At 38.5% G+C, this 19,511-nt stretch overlaps 1 protein-coding gene across 2 annotated transcripts in view; it reads left to right on the top strand.

Moving 5' to 3' along the window:
- The window catches only part of SMOC2 (SPARC related modular calcium binding 2), a 146,637-nt gene extending 140,632 nt beyond the window's left edge, over positions 1 to 6,005 (top strand). For both annotated transcript variants that reach the window (XM_063307455.1, XM_063307447.1), the window contains exons 11-13: positions 609 to 883; positions 1,913 to 1,956; positions 5,645 to 6,005. In XM_063307455.1, coding sequence (XP_063163525.1) covers positions 609 to 883; positions 1,913 to 1,956; positions 5,645 to 5,668 — 343 coding nt within the window. In that variant the 3' untranslated portion in view covers positions 5,669 to 6,005. The remainder of the gene's footprint in view (positions 1 to 608; positions 884 to 1,912; positions 1,957 to 5,644) is intronic.
- The last annotated feature ends 13,506 nt before the right edge of the window (positions 6,006 to 19,511 follow it).

Genomic DNA, 19,511 nt, shown 5'->3' with positions numbered 1-19,511 from the left:
ATGTGCAGTGATGCAGGATTGTTGTGCATATTCTAGAGTGCATTACCTCTTGGTGTGAGGCAGTGACAAAGAAACTGTCTTCTTAAACACTTAAACGAGACCTGCAGAAACTGAAGCTCCAGGTCATTCATGCTCCAGGTCATTCCAAAGGTCTCCAGAAGCTGTTATAAAAGTATTGTTTTTAATTAACCAAAGGGGAAATGTTTAAAATACAAGCAGTCATGTTAATCAATCAATTCATTCATTATAATTGGAGAGCTTGTGTAGTGTAGTGGCTAAGGCATCAGGCTAGAAACTGGGTGACTTTGAGCCAGTCACCCTCTCTCAGCCCTAGGAAGGAGGCAAGGGCAAACCACTTCCAAAAAACCTTGCCAAGAAAACTGCAGGGACTAGTCCAAGCAGTCATCAGGAGGCAAGACTGACTTGAAGGCCCATGTGCTCGCATGTGCGCACACACGCGCATACACACATACACACACAGTCATATCAACTGAGTTGCATTTAAATATAAATCAAATCAGATCAAGTTTTGTCCTAAATTTGACTTTCCATAATGCTACTCTGCACTTTTCATCACTCAACCCATTAATGAACTCCTTCTTTTGTAGGCTTTCAGAACCAGATCCAAACCATACCCTGGAGGAGAGAGTTGTTCACTGGTATTTTAAACAACTGGATAAAAATGTTAGTGGTGACATTGGCAAAAAAGAAATCAAACCTTTTAAGAAATTCCTGAGGAAAAAGTCCAAGCCGAAAAAATGTGTGAAAAAGTTTGTGGAATACTGTGATGTGAACAATGACAAATCTTTGACAGTTCCAGAACTAATGGGTTGTCTGGGTGTAACAAAAGAAGACAACAAAGCAGATACAAAGAAACGCCATAGTAAGTGGAGTTCCTTACTAGCTCTTGTACTGTTCAGCTCAGTGTTTTTTAACCCTGGCAACTTTAAGATGTGTGGACTTCAACTCCCAGAATTCCCCAGCCAGCATGCTGGGAGTTGGAATCAACACATGCTACTGAATCTTGATGAGATGAGTGGGCAAAAGCAGAGGAGTGGAGTTTGCCTCTTGGATTTCTTAATGAGATATTTGTGACCCAGATTTAGGAGGGGTGTAAGCAAGGCCCGAAAACTATATGAAGTTTAACTGACAATTATTAATTAAAAAGAAATAGGAAACCTTAGAATCCCATAAAACAGATAAAATTATAATACACATAATAAAATGGGCAAAGCTTCAATCACACCGCCATGACTACCATCTTGACTTTTTTTTTTTACCTTACCCTGGAGAACCCCCTGAAGTATTACTAATATAGCTTACAAGAAAATGAGACTAAAGTGGAATGCCTTAACTTTTCCTGAAAGCAGAAAAGAATGGAGGCTAAGCATAATTTCTGAGAGTATGTCTTTTTTGTAACTGTGTGTGTCTGTGTGTCTGTGTGCACGTGTAATTTTTCCATGGAACTCTTGGGAAATTGAATCATAGATTAACACAAGTAAATATGTACTTTCATGCAAATTAATGTGTCCTGGTTTTTACTCTTGGAAATGTGGTTGCCCTAATACCATTTAATTAAAAAAATAAAATAAAAGGAGAATGAACACAGTCCATCCACAGTCCATTATCCTGCAGATACACCATTTCTAGCATCTCCATCCTTTCCTGGCTGTGAATAATTGGACTGGCCCAATCTTCAATCTAGTTTCAGTCTGAGGTTTTGGGGGCTAAGTGAAAGAATTACTACATGATCAGAACTTTTCCCACAAGCCAAGGAAGCCCATCAAATCCATAGCATCTAGATCTGTTAAGGAATAACTTCACTGCATATCTGAGGTTTAAAGATCTGTTTAAATTGTTGTGCAGAATCCTGCTTACTCTCCAATAACTTCCTGTCTGTTTTGCTCCTCAGCTGTTCCCAGAAGTCATGCCGAAAGTACTCCTTCCAACAGGCAGGTAAGCATAGAAAGGGGGGAAAAAGAACCTTTCCATTCTCTTGATAGCATCTGGAATCTGTCCATCTTGGTAACCACACTGGAATGAGAAAGCATTTATGAGGTAACTACCCAAAGTCACCTCTGCAAGGAGAGAGACTAGCCACAAGGGTTTAAAATTACCTCTCATTTGCTGCCACTTCCTCTCTAAACTAGTAAGGAATTTAGTGAAGGTTTTTCACACCTTAGGAAGAATCTCACAGAGACCAAAAACTGCATCACTCAAGTGGTTTAATTCCCTAAACATCTCTTAGATTTTGAACAAGGTGGCCTGAAAACTCTAATTCTGGTAGAACTCAGAACTGTGTCAACCAGTTATTTTGACTACATAATCGCTGTGGCTGTGCACACGTGACTTACCCTTCATTCAAAACCAAAGCTGGCTTTGTTTTTCTCCCTCTGGCCTCCTCCAGCTTTCCAGTCATCTGATAACATGTATATAATGCAATAGTGCTATCTTTTCTCTCTTTTTCTTAAAGAATTATTTCATCCAATATTTCTGCTGATTCATTCTCAATTATTTTAAAAGCTCGTTCTGTGAAGTGATAGCCTTGAAATGGTCCTAGCTGTACAAACCATCTGTTGGCAGTTAACTGCTACAGAAATGGGAGGCCATAAAGGTTCCTCACAGATGCCAAAGGGGCCTTTCATTATGAGAGCCCTCACTTGAAAGGAAGGCTTTGGAATTGAATATGCCTGACAAGAAACACTTAAAAAGAAACTACTTACCTTAAAGACAACAATCAGTTCTGTTTCCATTAGGGAATGGGCCATAGGGATAGTAAGAATAAATGATCCAAGACGCAATACATACTTTATGAACAGTGAAGTAGTAAATTGGGGCAATAGAGTTGTGGTCTAAAACACTTTCAGACGGCAGGTGAGAAGTCATGTTTCTGCATGGCCTTCATTTAGTAAACTAGCATTTATGAAAAAGAACTGTTCCAAAATAAAATTTAACAGAGAAAGTAAGTTTTTTTTCTGTATAAGGTGGGGAAGCATTCATACCCGAGGTACCATGGCTGCTATTGTGAAATGGTGTGACCCAGGAGATCTGAACAACCTAACTTTCACTATAGTCTACCTCTGAGGAGAGATATAGGTCCCATCTTCTCAATCGCACAAATATAGGATTGTGAATGGCCAAATGCTGTACCTGAGGCTGAGGGCTTCAGGACAGGATTATCTGTTCTCTGAAGAAGAACCAGAGAACAGAGGAGGACCCCTGCCCTGGAGTGAGAAGACAGGGAGAGTGGGGTTCCCCTGCCTCCTCTGGCTCCACTGAATCAGAACCAAGGGGTCTGAAGATGGATGGATGGATGGAAGGCTGAGGAGGGCCAGCTTCTTTGTTATTAGAAGATGGAGTTGGCATGTATGATTTGGTAGTGAATAACTGTTAGGTGAAGTTATTCTGCTCTGTTATACTGTAGTTGGACTTCAGTAAGAACATTGTTAGCTTGCACTTGGTTGATAGGTGGGAAGCTAGGTTACTGAGTGGATCAGAAAAGGAGGAGAAGATAACAGTAAGGACAAGCAGGAGGAAGTATGGGAAGAGAGAAATTTACTGCAATCTCTGATCCAGGGCCTCACTCTCAACTCATTTATTTATTTTATTTATCAAACTTTATCAGCACCCATCTCCCTCACATGGGGGGAGTCTGGGCGGTTTACAATAAAAGGTGAGCCAGATATCCCGATTACCCAGCACTTTGGGTTCAGGTTGATGCTTTTGAACACCAGGTCCATCTGCAAAGGAATCTGTGTCCAACACATGTAGCTGGCCATACATTAGATCTCACCTTTAACTTGCATTGGGGGACGCGGTGGCGCTGCGGGTTAAACCGCTGAGCTGTCGATCGGAAGGTCGGCGGTTCGAAACCGCGCGGCGGGGTGAGCTCCCGTTGCTAGTCCCAGCTCCTGCACACCAAGCAGTTCGAAAACATGCAAATGTGAGTAGATTAATTGGTACCGCTTCGGCGAGAAGGTAACGGCGTTCCGTGAGTCATGCTGGCCACATGACCTGGAAGTGTCTATGACAACGCCGGCTCTAAGGCTTAGAAACGGAGATGAGCACCGCCCCCTAGAGTCGGACACGACTGGACTTTACATCAAGGGAAACCTTTACCTTTACCTTTACTTAACTTGCATATATTATATGATCTAGTTCTAGAGGATAATTCCATCAGTCCCTTTCTTGGGGTTAACCAGTCTTTGCAGGCAGAAGGGGCTGATTTTAGACAGCACACAATTTTCTCAGCAACTTGGAGGATAATTCTGTTGGACACCTTGTTAGTTCTGAAATACAAATATGACCAGGTTGCTGGACAGGACTTTTCTGAGCTTTTCCTGAATGGAGACTCACTATCTGGCCACTTAACTCTGGGGAATGAAGCAGATGAAAAGAAGCCTGAAACAACCCTGACAGAAAATGAAAAGCTAGCATGACCATAATATTCTGATTCAATTCTGATTCAAGCCTATTCTTGCAATCTAGGGGTAAAGTGTTGTTGTTATTTGTTAGATTTATAGGCTTCCTGACTCTTAGCACAACACTCATGGCTCCTGTTAGAAGAAAGGTGGCAACTTTTGCCCAGGCTTGGCTGGTGTGCAAATTATGGTTTTATCTGGATCAGCGTACACTATTATGCCCATCATCTCACCATTAGATTATTGTAATTTGCTCTACGTAGGGCTGCCCCTGAGGACCATCTGGAAACTTCAGCTGGTCCAAAATGCTGCTCACTTGACATACTGATTGGATCAATGGCAATATTGAGACTGACTCCACTGCTGTGAGAATTACACTGGTTACTAGTATTTTTTCTGTGTGCAATTCAACATGTTGGTAATTACCTTTAAAGCTATATATGGCTCAGGGCCTGGGTATCTAAGAGACCACCTCTCCTGGACAGATTCTGCCCACCTTACTCAGATTTCCAGAGACTGCCTGCTAAATATTCCCATCTATTAGGTGGTGTAACAGGAAGGGGGCTGATGGTGGGAGTTCTTTATGGAATCTCCCCCGTGGAACAGAGTGCCTCCTAAAGGTAAGGATGCCCCCCCCCCATTGCCTTCCAGAAGTTGGTAGAAACCTGTCTCTTCTGGAAAGCCTTTGGGGATTGACTCTGAAGACATTGGAATCAATAGTAGTTTTAATGATATAAATATTGGTTTAATTGTTATTTGTATTATTTCCTGTAACTGTTTTATTAGTACTATTAATTGTAAACTGCTTAGAGTTCATTTAAGTGTTCATGCAGGTGTTCATGCAAGTGTGCATACATCTTAGAGAGAGAGAAAAGAATGAGGAGGGCTTCAGAACAAAGCACCAGTTTCCACCACACACCAGATTTACTTTCTATGAATTAAATTGGTAGTGAGAGGCAAATCAGTGTTCCTCAGAACTTTATTGCTCACCATTGAAACAAAGATGAAAAGAGATAATTGTTTGCAGGGCAAGTCTTTGATCATTAATAGCTGATCATTTTGATATCCTGTTGTGATATATTTAGCGCCATGGAATACTCCATTCTAATTGCAATGTATTTCTCTCAAAATACTAGTAAAGCTGTTCTTTATTGTTTTAATATCATCATGGATACTATACTACTATACATACGAGATACTATTTTTCAAATTTTTATTGACAGCAAACCTCAAAGAAGCAAGGCTGAACACTTCCTATCCAAGGCAGATCTCTCGGACATGTGGGAGACTCCCTCACCAAAGGTCCATAAAGAGCAACCGTAGTATTTGCACTTTGTACTTTAAATGTAAATTCACTTTGTAGAAATGAGATATTTAAACAGACATTTTTTTAAAAAATCTGTGAAAATGTAGTAACAGCTTATTTTAAACAATTACCACATACAATGTATGTGTCTTTTTTGTTGTCTGAAATCTGTTTGTGTTGGAGATGTAAAAGTTTGCATTTAATCTGTTTTAAAAAGAATAATGTTCTGTCTGATAGAAACTAGCCTGATAGCATATACTCTGTGTGTGTGTGTGTGTGTGTGTGTCTGTATATATATATATATAGTATATATATATGGTATATATTCTATATATATATATATAGTGTGTGTGTGTGTGTATGTGTGTGTATATTCCTTTTCAGTAGAATTGCTTATTTTCTATGTAACCATTAATAATATTATTGAACCAACTCTATCTGAAGTCTACTGAACTCACAGTGTTACATAATCTATGTTTGAGGTTGCGTGTTCTTAAAGCCACATAAAGGATTTTAAAAATGTTGGCAATTTATGCACCTTATATAAAAACAGAGACTTTTCTCTACTAATGTTTAAGGTGCTGTTGTTGAAAAAGATGACTGCCTTTTCTCAAGAAGACAGTTGTACATCTAGACTGCAACCACAATAGATTGGAAAAAAACCCACTTTTATCTTCCTGAATTTCCTGCAATTTCTAGAGGGCAAGAGTATAAGATATGTTTATTTTAGTTTCTATCATTTTGTTTTGGGATGGTTTAATCAGCCAGTAAAGGGAAAGGAAGTTCATTCTGTCACTCAGAGCTGATTCTGCTAAGCCTTAGAACAGGCGTAACAAAGCAATAAAAGGACACATTTGTTCAGCATTGTCAGTGTAATTGCAAGGAGACAAAGAAGGTGAAACAAGCTTGTCAGTCTTCACTGCTTCTTACACATGGCTAGGCTAAGATAGGAGACTTAGGAGCCCCAGGTCTTAGGAAGATAAAACTGTAACTTGAACAAATTATGTACAGTTATGGTAAGGAGATGAAATCAGGCCAAGCTCTCCCTTAGGGCATCTTTCTTGCCATCTGGGAGATGATCTTACAAGTTTTCATAATTTTCCTTCCTACCTGTTGGAGATAGGATTTTTCACTTCATTTCTGTAATGCCTTAAAGGAACAAGAATTTGTAGATGTGTCCTTCATACCGAAAGCTTTTAGAGAACAAAGAATCATTTTAAAGACCTTGTCATTCTGATTTTGGACAGATTTTAGTCAAAGAGACGAATGGATAAAGGAACTGACTGTATATATTAAAAAAGTAAAGTGGATAGCTGTGATTGTTAACAATGAGCAATATTCTTTTTAATTCATTAACAGAAGCTTTGCTGGACATGATGTAGAATAGCTTTTGGTGATCATGTTCTGATTTGGCCTCTATACTGTATTTATATCTGCATTTATAGCTACCTAGTAATGTATGACTGGATGACTTTATTCAGATTCAGTATGAGCAATATAAAATGAGTTTTTACCCAGACATCTTGGGCACAAGGAGAAGAAAACCAGGATGTGTAGGAATGTTTATGTGTCTTAAAAAAACTTTTTTCACTTAGAATTTGATACTTTTTTTATAATGCTAAACTTTGAATGTAATCTGTTTAGATTAAAAATATAGTATGCTATGAAAAGTGTTTATTGTCTATGACTCATAAATAGCTTTATATTTTGCTTGATTCTTAACAGATCAGTAGATACACATTTTCTTTCCACCGAACGTTAACCCTGTTTTTTCAATGAACAACAAAGGTTCAAGGCCTAATTTAGGGAATAGGTAAACACTTGATACAATCATCTAAGTAACCAATTGTGAATCTTAATATGTGTTAGACACTGACAAATATTGGATTTCCATTAATTGAAAAATAGTAATAATTTCACATCATCATGCTGTTACATGCACCTAGTAACCCTTGTTGCAGATGGCTGTGTGAACTGTGGCATCTATATTAATATGAAGACATATGGATTAACACAGCATAGGCAGAGATATAATCATGTTCTGTCACAGATTGCTTTAGAAATCATTCATTGTACATCAAAATGTTGTATCTAGAGTTGTATATAGCTGTGTAGTTAAAAGATAACGTACAAGTGGAAATATGAACAAAAGCAAAGCAGCTTTATGATGAGAGTCAGGGGAAGAAAGAGAAGGTAATTGTCAGTTTGCAAGCCCCAAAGGGCACAAAAGTTTTGGCCAGGCAGTTCTGGGTGATCAGAGCTGATCAGAAATGAAATTTCAATCAATTGTAAATATTTTGCTGGCCTTACCCTGATTATCAGTTTGAGCTGCACTGAAATAAAATATCACTAGGACAGAATGAGGTTAAATGAGTTTTAAAATACATGAGCGAACAGGAGACAGAAAATATAAAAAGGTTGCTGACAGATTTCTTATGCTAGAAGAAACAAATTAAAGATATCTAAATCAGGCAAGATGACTCAGCTTGCCATATCCCAAAGATGCTTTGCTCTTTATAGTCTACCAGAAAGGACAAATTAGTGCTGATTGCTCCTTGACAAAGATAATTTAGAAATACACCTGATATATTTACATTAGGATATTATGTAGCTAGTGTACTTATATTAAAAACTGGTGTCAAAAAGGTTCCTTTAATGTAGAGAGTGAAAGGTTTATTGCATTCAATAAACCTGGAGTAATTACTTCAACATTAAATACAAGCAAGTTAAATTCATTGATGCCTGAAACATTAGACTGATTACAGTAAATGACTGGTGTAAACTGTGCTCACTGTCCCAAATATTTTATTGCATTCTTGTCAACCAAAAGCACATGTGGAAGGCATTCAACAAATAGAACAACCTATTTTTCTTCCTCTGTCAAAAGCCTTCCTGAGTTGTAGATCTGCATGATGTGGGCCTTCCTATGTAAATGCCAGGAACAGCCTGGGCGATGGATGCTTCTTCTGGGCTACTGCCAGCCAATCATCAATGGAGTCCAGGAGACATATTGTCCCCCACCTTCCCCTTGTTCCCTGGACTTCTCCCCTGTACAAATAAAAATAGTCTTCTTGTATTTCATTATATATAAGCAACCCAGGAGAAACCTTATTGAACAACCAAGAGTGGTCAAATATCTATTTTCTTGTTGTTGTTTCATTACTCATTTTAGCTAGCCCATGTACTACTAAACTATTTCTACAGCAGGTACTTTTACCACCTCTGTAGGCTACAGATAGATAGGAAGTAGGCAACCTGGTAGGACTCAACCAGACCTTATCTCCTTGTTGTTTGGAAGGACTCAGAGACTTTACTCCAGGTGTGCTAGTTATCACTTTGTTTTCAGATAGGAAGTGCTGCTTCTTACCTTTAAAGGCTAGTATGGCTTAGGGCAACTTGCTTGAGAGAATGTGTTCTACGTAACCCTCCTTCTCCCACCTTCACCTCTATCCCCATCCCACTGATTGTGGTCTTCTGTGGAGGTTAATTTCTTGTTCCTGCAAGTTAATTTCATAACTGTTTAGGGCTGAGCCTTCCCTTACAGCTTTTGGAATGCACTCCCTGTTCATTTGAGGATGCTCACTCTTTTTTTTTTTTAACAAGTCTTTAATTGCTGATTATACTGGTTTTAACATTGGTTTTATAATTTTACTGTAAACCACTGATAAACTTTGGTAACTGGTTGCACAAAGAGTTTAATAAACAAACACATCCATACTTCTTCCTTTTGGTTCATCTTTCCTTTGTCTCCTTGGTGGTGAAACAAAATAATTGCTGCCTTGCTTTAATGCTAATCCAGGCAGAGGTGTGTATGCGCATGTGTGCACATTTGTGCACAGATGACTTGGGAAGTCCCTTGAGGTGGTCACATTGGGTGGGTGGAATGCAACCGTCTTGCTCCATTGGGGCATCACACTTTTCTTAAGGCACTGCCATGAATAAAGTGCCTCTGCAAATTATTTGTACAGAATTATAAATATTTTTTTCGGTTTCTTTTTCCCCTCCTTCTTCAAAAATAGTGATTTAATGGGTGGAACTCATAAAATCAACCTTCCTGTCTTTTACATATATACATGCATATGCTACATCACTGCCCTTCGAAATCCCAGTTGGTTGCAGGTTTGGTACTTATTTAAAAAAAAAATAGTCTGTAGAAACAATCAGGACATCAAGTAGCCAATCAGGGAGGTCAAAGTAATTGTGTCATTGAGATATTCAGACAAAAATAGGGTTGCTCATAGACTCCCTTTATTCTCAATGAGATTGTCCCCTAGCAAAATCCAAAAGTCTAAGAGATCATCTATGTTACTATGCCAGCCAAATGCTCCTTTTACACAAAATATATTGGTTGTCTCGAAGATGCCAGAGTTTTCCAGTATAAAGCTCAATACTGACATCTTCTCCAGTTTCTTTCCATGACCAGAAACTTGTTCCATTCCTGGTATAATTCAAACATCTGAACATTTTGGTTTCTCTTTTGATCAGCCCTGAATAAGTTGAGAGAAGTAATCTGTTGCAACATGTGTATAAAAGGGATGGGACTTGCATCACAATGCCACAATGTTGCTTTGGTCAGCCTGACTCCCTTTGCCCCCTCTCCTACCACTAATCAAGGAAAATTGTTAGCTGATTAAGTAGTAGTGCCGTACTTGTCAGAAGTGTTTAATCCCACGTTAAAGCTGTTGGTCATTACCATATTGTTCAACAACAGATTCCATAACATAACTGCTTTGTGTGAAAAAGATTCCTTTTACCTCTTCTGAATGTCCCTACTCAGCTTCATTAGACGAGTCTGTATTTTGAGAGAAAGCAATTCTCCCCACACAGTGCATAATTTTATATACTTCCATTATACCCATCATTATTCTTTGCCATTTTAAGCACATTTCCTTGCTCTCAGCTCCCAGCTTGTGGTGTGATATACAGAAAAAGACACTGGATTCAGATTGCATCATAAGGGCAAAGGACAACTGGCAATTTTATTTATTGTTTCCCTTTTCACAGGAGCTAAGCATAACCTTTTTCCTTAAGCGATTCATTGCAAGTTGTAAATGTTTCTACAAGAAGGCACTGCTTTTATCCAGCATATTCCAACTGGCTGTGTTTCTCCAGCCATTTTGCCTCATGGTCAATTCAAAAATGTTTTCTAAATCCAAAGAGGGAAACAAGATGTAATGAAAATTTGAGAGTAGAACCTAATATGTATTTCTAAATTAGGAGCAGATTTAAACAAGATGAGGAAATCCAAACCACAACAAAGAGCAATTCTCTTTGTATTTCTTATGATGTGAGCAAAATGTAATTAGATTTTTTTTTTAAAAAATGAGTCCATAGATCCACATTAGGTTTGGCTGCTACCCTGTGGTTATATTTGCTTTAATCAACACATTAGTGACAAAATGTTACAAGCAATGGGGGAGGGGGAGTCATTGCCTTTTTTGTGGTTTCCTTTTGCATTCCTTCTTATAATGATTAAAAAATAATTTAAATTACACTGGGAAATTCTTGATCTAAGGATAATGAGGGGAAGCTGCACATATCTTTGTGTGTTTATGTGTTCAAGAATGCAGAATGTGTTCTTGAGTGAGGGAGTTGGACTTTCTGGAATGATAACGAAAATTGCAGTGGTCTACTTGTAGCCAGCCTTTTCCCATTAGATGAGCACTATCTGCTGGCAGAGTAAAAACATATATTAAACTAAATGAGGCCAAGAAACATCTTTTGTTTGGTTCAGAATCTATTACAAGAGTCTGGTATAATCTGCAATATACTTAATATTGAGTCAGTCCAGAGCCCTGTTCATGGGACATTTGCTCTAGAGAAAGAGAAGTTTATTTTTTGCTGATTTCTTTTTTCCCTTGGTTCAAAGGTCCTCCAGATATATAGTGGGGTAAAGGAGGAAGATGTAATAAAAGAAAAACAACTCTGCTGTATCCCATGCCCTTTTGCAAACAGAACTGCCATTTTGATCCAACTAGCTGTATTTTAAAAAAACAGATATATAACCAAATGGTTCCCAGCAGTTGGAGGCTAGAGGCATATTTGAACAGGCACAAGTGGCCAACAGAAGGTGGGCAGATATCATTCCTGACTGCATCAGCAACCACATCATTGTAAAACATTCTAGATTATGTCCCTCCTAAAATCTTCAGGAGAAGAGAGGAAACACCACTTTAAATCTACTTTAAGTTGCCTCAACTATTGCCTCAGCTGAGGATGAGATGAAGACAATATTTAATTAATTAATTAATGTTTATCCCGCCTTTATTATTTTTATAAATAACTCAAGGCGGCTAACATACCTAATACTCCTTCCTCCTCCTATTTTCCCCACAACAACAACCCTGTGAGGTGAGTTGGGCTGAGAGAGAGTGACTGGCTGAAGGTCACCCAGTGACCTTCATTATCATGAATAGAATAGAATAGAATAGAATAGAATAGAATAGAATAGAATAGAATAGAATAGAATAGAATAGAATAGAATAGAATAGAATAGAATGGAATGGAATGGAATGGAATGGAATAAACTTTTATTGTCATTCCACTATATACCAAGGTGCACATTAAAATGAAATTCTGTTGCAATTGGCTCACAAAAGAATAATTACTATAATATATATATATATATTTACCATTCTACTCCCTAATCATTATCCCTAATAAATATCATGGTCCTACATACAACATGTGCCACAATGAAATGAGAGGGGATTATTTAAGTTTGAAGTATTTGAAGTTATCGATGTGGGACATGCTATAAATGATATAGACATTTCTTTATTTTTCCATTATAATGAGCAGGGAGACATAAAGATCAGGGTTTTGTTTTGTGGTATTATATTGGTTGTGTTGTGTCATAGCTAGGATCTTATTAAAGCCAGAGGCAAAGTAGATGTCTTTCAAAGTATTCAAGCTAAGCTAAAACAGATTTGTTTAAAGAGTTATAGCAGAGTCAAACCCATCTATTGCTCATCCCTAAAAATGCATCTCTCTGGTGGAAAGATTATTAATGCCATGCTTCTAAGGTCAAAGCCCTATTATTGCTGAGCAAGTTATAAATGACTTCGTGTCCTAGAGCTGGAACCATCTCCCCCCTAAATAAGACATTTGTCAGTTTTTAGCAGAGCATCTCCTGAGGACAGACTGTCAAAGGGAAGGCATAATTTTGCTCTCAGGACATGGCAGAGGCCTAAATAGAGGTACATAAACACAGACCTGTTTGGACAGGCATTCAGGAACTGAAGAAAAGGGATAGTCACTTTGAATATTCTGCGTATTTCGTGTGGAGATAAAAAGTTAAAAGAGGAAAAACTATGTATCAGAAGAAACTGAAGCACACCTTAACAATATTAGGATTGTTTCTACAGAAAAAAAACACACACACTGGCTTTGAGAATTGAAGAATTGGCATCAAATATCGAGGTAGCACATCTTTTGACAAATTAATTGGCTTAACTTCAAAGGACATAAACTGGAAAAGAATTCTATACACTACCAAATGCATGAAATTCACGGTTAAACCCTCCAGAACAACTATCCTACTGAACCTGGTAACTATTGGCTAGGGTTCAGGATTATGACTGTTTTCAGTATTCCCCAACCTAAGCCAAGGATGAGAATAACACTCTCTTATTCAGGGATGACAACATAAATTAAGATTTCATAGCCTCACCCTCAACCTAGGAATAGTTATAACTTGTCTGCTGGCTTCAAATCACTATTAACAGAGCTCAGCCTTAGTGTTCCCATTCACAAGGGCCCATCTGGGGAAATATTACACTTGATTAGACTTCAAAAATACCCAAGCTCTGAATACATGTTGTTTGCACTTTGATTTCTGATTAAAGGTGACCCCAGCAGTCCTTGACATAAACACTCACATACCCAGAATCTTAAGTGGAATTTTAGAAATCAGATGGAACAGGCCTTCTCTTCCCGCCAGTGTATGCAAGGAGGCCTGCAGATGAATGCATCTTTTTGTACCAGCATTGGCTGAAAGACATCCTCAGGACATCACCTCTCATTGGATTCCTTCATTTTTAGAGAGATGGTTTTTATTTGGAATTATTATGCAAACACTGCTTCATCTTAACCTTGCCAAATGAGAACCATCTGCTGGTAACATGGGATTGTTCTGAGAAAAGGCCCTTGCAGTTTTTTGTTTCTTATACACAGCCATTCCAGGAGGGTGGGGGTGGGGAATGGAATAAAGCAGTGAAAAAAAGCTAATAAACAGAGTCACCGAGACACAAATATAAGCAGTTTGAAAGGGGACTGAAGAGCAGTAGAATATTAAGGGAATATCAGATTGATTTTCTACCCCAGTTTTTAAAAACCCAAATTACTATATGCTATTAACATACATTATACAGACAAAACTGAAAACTATTTAATGTTCCAGCTATTCAGAGTATCCAAGCAGAAATGAAAGGGTCTTTATTCCAAAGGCAGGCTAGAAAGACTAGTCTCTGGACTATTTGAGAGTTTAATTCCTATCCTAACTTTGATTTAATGTTCATGGGTATGAGGGCAATTTTTTCTACATTTTTAAATTCAGTTTTACATCTTGGTCATAAACAGCGCATTTGAATTTTTCATGCATACTACAGACCACAATTGATAAAGGTAATTTTTTTTCTCAGAAAAAGCAGTAACTAAATTATATTGGTCAGTTATTAAACCAATAGGATTCAGCTCATGCCTTGGTTGCTGCTCAGTAAGATCCAGCCATTTCACAGTGATGAAAGAACATTTATTCTGGAGTAGCAGCATAATGGCTACTCCTGTGCCAATTCAGGGACCATTTCTAGGTCCACTGTAGGTATAGCAGCAATCATTCATTTGCTAGCAATGAAATCAGCTTTCCCACACACCCTGCTGCTCAATTCTTGCCATGAAATAATGTTTTGGAGAAAGTTTGCTTTGTTTTCCTAAAAGTAAGAATTTGTTAACTGAGGTTCGTAGAGTCAATTAATTTTGCCACTTAGAAGATCCTTACAAGATTTCAATGACACCAGCCATTGTCAGCATGAATTAATATCATGGGATATAACTGATAATCACCAGGACATTTTGGCTTGTTTCAAGAAACTTTCCTCCTCTTCCTTCAACAGTTTTTTTTAATTGCAAATATGTCTCAGGACAATGGTCTTAAAATGGCTTCATAGTGGTATGAATTCTTGAAAATATGATAAGTGTCATTGAATACTACTTAATACCACCGTCCACGATAAATCTCTGGAGACAAATCAGAATTCATGGGCATTTGCAGGGTGGTGGTGGCAAAGATGGCAAGTGACATCATCTGTGTCATGAAGACATGCCCGAAATTATTCAAATAATGTGTTTGTGTCATTTTGAGTCATGCACATGATTCATGTCATTTGCACTTTGATGTCATGACATACACAATATCAATTTGATGTCATTGTATCTTCTACCATATGTCTGACAGAATTTGGTTGGTTGGAAAACCAGCAATTCAAAGAATAAAAATAAGTATCATCAACTGAGTCTGCCATATTTCATCATGAGAGAGAGCCTTTGAATCTCAAACTCTGCCCATAATAATCTTTTATAGTTTTCCAAACTAGGATAAAATTATTTCAGTTTCTGCACAAATGAATGGAAAATTATATATTAGAAATGGCAAAAAAGGCAGCCCAAGGGAAACTGTTTCAGAATATTTAGTGCTGTCACCATTTTGTCTGAGAAAGTAAATGAAGTATGAAGCTGCTGAATCAGACTTCACTAGCAGCTCTCACATTATATATTTAGGTCTAATAGGAATTGGAGTTCGCTAGATGACATGATTGCATATACCTGTAAAGGCTCAGGATACTTGATTTATTTTATTTATTTTCTATCCCACCTTTATTATTTTTATAAATAGCTCAAGGCGGCGAACATACCTAAGACTCCTTCCTCCTCCTATTTTCCCCACAACAACAACCCTGTGAGGTGAGTTGGGCTGAGAGAGAGTGACTGGCCCAAAGTCACCCAGCCGGCTTTCATGCCTAACGCGGGACTAGAACTCATAGACTCCTGGTTTCTAGCCTGTTGCCCTAACTACTAGACCAAACTGGCTGTTTGATATTTCATATATTGATTTATCAGTATATGGACTATTTATGTCTTTGTTTTAATGGTTACATGAAGAGAGAGTAGGCCATGCCTGCAAATTAGATGGGATCATATAAAAAGACCTCCACCTCCATGTGCTTATGGTTAAGCACATGCAAATCCTTCCACTCAATACAAAAATCTGTTAGTGCAGCTTTCTTTTTCAGATGGGTGTTTCTATGCATGAAACCTTCACATGTACAACTAAATGAACATAGTTCAGGGATGACCAGTGAAAACCTATACTGACATGGAGACAGGTTTAAAGACATGGTTTCATGCACACTTGTATATTTTTGGAACACACAGTGTAGAATTTTCACAAAGGGTGAGTTTTAGATATCTATGATATTCCTATGTCGAAGATGTCCATCTGTCTTTTTCCTTTACTCTTATTGTACTGTGTAGTGTAATACACAACACAGCCTCATGTGGCGCAGAGTGGTAGGTGGCAGTATTGCAACTGAAACTCTCCCCACGACCCAAGTTCGATCCCAGCGGAAGCTGGATTCTCTCTCAGGTAGCCGGCTCAGGTTGACTCAGCCTTCTATCCTTCCGAGGTCGGTAAAATCAGTACCCAGCTTGCTGGGGAAGGTGATGACTGGGGAAGGCAATGGCAAACCCCTATAGTCTGCCAAGAAAATGTTGCGAAAGCGGCATCCCCCCAAAGGGTCAGACATGCTTGCACAGGGGACCTTTCACACATCACAATGTAATATACAGAAAAATGCAATTCATCTCTGTACATAAGGAGTAATAACTATGAATCTTCTGAAGTCAGCAAGCCTATACCACAAAACACTTACTGGTCCCTTAAGGAGCCATGGAATTCTGGTATGCATCTCTCTCTCTCTTTTTGTGTGTGTATGTTTATTTACTTACAGCACAGACTACTATTGTTCCTTTGGCTCCTGCAACTTTCATCCTGTCAACCCAGAGTAATGGTACACCCTGAATACATAGTTCAGAAATGTAGTTAATATTGGGCCCATTGCTGATAAGATACCGAAGTTTAGGCTAGGAAGTACAAATTTTAAGAAATGAAAGTTAGGGAAGTAGAAGATATTATAAACTGAGAAGTTTTTGCAAATCAGTAAGCAACTGTATTAGGAATTCCCACCATCATCGGCTAGAGAGACAGAATACAAATTGCAAGCTGTTTTGCAGCCATCTCAAGCAAAGGCACCAGCAGTGCTCCCACCATTCCAGAAACTAAGCCAAATGGAGTTATTAATGCAAACAGAACATGCTGGGCCTATCACTAAAGGCTTCCTAACTTCTGTGCAGATAATGAGGAAATTCTCAAGCAGCGTAACTTCATCCTTAAGAACAAACTTAAAAAGTGGGTTATTGATCTAAGTTTCAGGAGCTTGTCCAGAAACAAAGTGGAAGCTTTGACTCAAATACCCCCCAAAGCCTTCAAAGGCCCAGAGGAACAGAATCTTTTAGAAACAGCACTGGTCACGGATATGGCTCAATAAAGTGTTCATTTTATAAAACTGTTGTAAGAAAGAACAGATTATCAAAGGAACGGAAACAGGCACAGCGAGTTCTGGTCACAATGCATTTTGAAACAAATAAGAATTATGAAAAATGAGAAAAAAATAAGCAAAGAGGTAAATGGATATGGCTGCTTATTGTGCAAATAAACTGGATTAATTTATGCCTCAAGTAAATACCTTAACAGAAATGTGCTCTAGCTCAGTGATAAAGCACATGCTTTGTTTGAAAGAAGACCTAGGATCAATCTCTCAGATCTCCAGTTAGTCCTGGAAAAGCTTTAACCTCACATCCTGTTTTGGGGACAATATTCCAATAGATATTTCGATGCCAGAATTGCATCTGCAACTCACCTTTAGTATCCATCTGTAATGGTTGCCTATTCTAAAACACCATCAGACTCATAAGTAGGAATTCAAAGATATCTGATTTATTAAAGAACAGTATGCAGGATCACAGAGAAAGCTGAGAATGATGAAAGCGTGCCAAATTCAAACTAAAAACCCTTGGTGCAAATGAAATACCTCCCCCCATAGAATCTTCTCAAGTCCACAATCCCAGGTGCTCCTAACGGTTTCTGATGGTCTGCGGGAAAAGTCCTTGAGCAGAGAAAATAACCCAAACACATTCCATTTTACTGATTTCACATACAAAGCTTGGTGCAAGGTCTCACAGCAGCTCCCTCCCAAACAGAAACGCGCGTCAGCACCCTGGCATGTGAAACGTTACGATGTATAAACTACATTGAATCAATGAACATGACACCATCACCTTAGGAAATAAAATGGGAGACACAATGAATCTAAGGTTCACGAAAGTACCTACTTATTTGTATATTCTGGTGTTCTTTGTTAGCTTAATAGTTGGCACTATCAAGACATTAGCAGTTATAGACTTAATGCATGGAGAGGTGGGAGTAAAGAGTGTGTGTGTGCCTTCAAATCAGTCTTAACTCCTAGAAACTGCCTGGACTAGTCCCTGCTGTTTTCTTGCCAAGATTTTCAGAAGTGGTTTGCCATTGCCTCCTACCTGGAGCTGAGAGAGCATGACTGGCCCAAGCTCAACCATCTGGCTTTGTGCCTAAGATAGGACTGGAACTCATAGTTTCCCAGTTTTTAGCCTGGTGCCTTAATCACTACACCAAACTGGCTCCCTATCCAGTTATTTTATCTGTATAATATTTATGTCCTTCCATTGTTTTGCTCTCATAACAACAATCCTGTGAAGGTCGTTGGGCTAAGTGACTAGCCAAAAATAATCTTTTGAGGGAGATGGGCGGTGATGAAATTTGAAATATAAATCAATCAATCAATCAATCAATCAATCAATCAATTAAGCTTTCATAGCTGAAGGTGGAATTCATTTTTTTTCAGTCCTCATCTGAAGACCTACTGGCTCTTTAATATTCCACCTTTTCCAGGAGTCACAGACTCAGATCCCTCAGGTCCTGAGACCCCCAAGTCACAGTAGCAGTCAGTGGGACATTGCTTTTAAACTGGCTAGCTTGGAAGCACATGATGGAGGGTGGGGGATTATTCCTCAACTCTGAAAATGCTAATTTGCAATGTGTAGATGTCTTGCTTAATGACAGAGAAAAAAATGCCATACATGCAAGCAGAAGAAATAGTATTGTTTGTCTAAATTGCCACCTTTGCTTTGAAAAATATCCATTTATATCAAATCTCAGCTTCTGACAAAGGTACCCCTTGGATGATACTAACTCTATTTTAATCAATAACATGATGAATTCTGGAGTTTCATTTGTTCACAATATATTTTATCGCTGCCTAGTCCTGCTATGCTACTTCATTGCAGCAAAGGGTTATTCCTGGAAGGGATGAGCAGAGCAAATTGGGAATGTATGTCAAAACCATACATGAGGGGACACACACACAAGGTATGAGGGGACAAACACACAAGGTATGAAGGTCATCCCAGCTGTTTAGCTAAAGCAAAGGGGGATCTATATCAAGCAGCAGAAATATAGGAAGATGCTGGAGGTGGGTGATCATTTTAGTGATAATGACAAAGGCATCATTTCATACTGCTTGGGTGGAGGCAGTGATAAACCATTCCTGTATTTTACCAAGAAAACCATGTGGGTAGACAATCCAAAATGACTGATGAGGTAATGTCAGATGATGGGCCCCTCAAGTGGGATG

The sequence above is a fragment of the Candoia aspera genome, chromosome 1, assembly GCF_035149785.1.
Source record: "Candoia aspera isolate rCanAsp1 chromosome 1, rCanAsp1.hap2, whole genome shotgun sequence".
Lineage (NCBI taxonomy): Eukaryota > Metazoa > Chordata > Lepidosauria > Squamata > Boidae > Candoia > Candoia aspera.
This window is presented reverse-complemented; position numbering and strand designations above follow the sequence as displayed.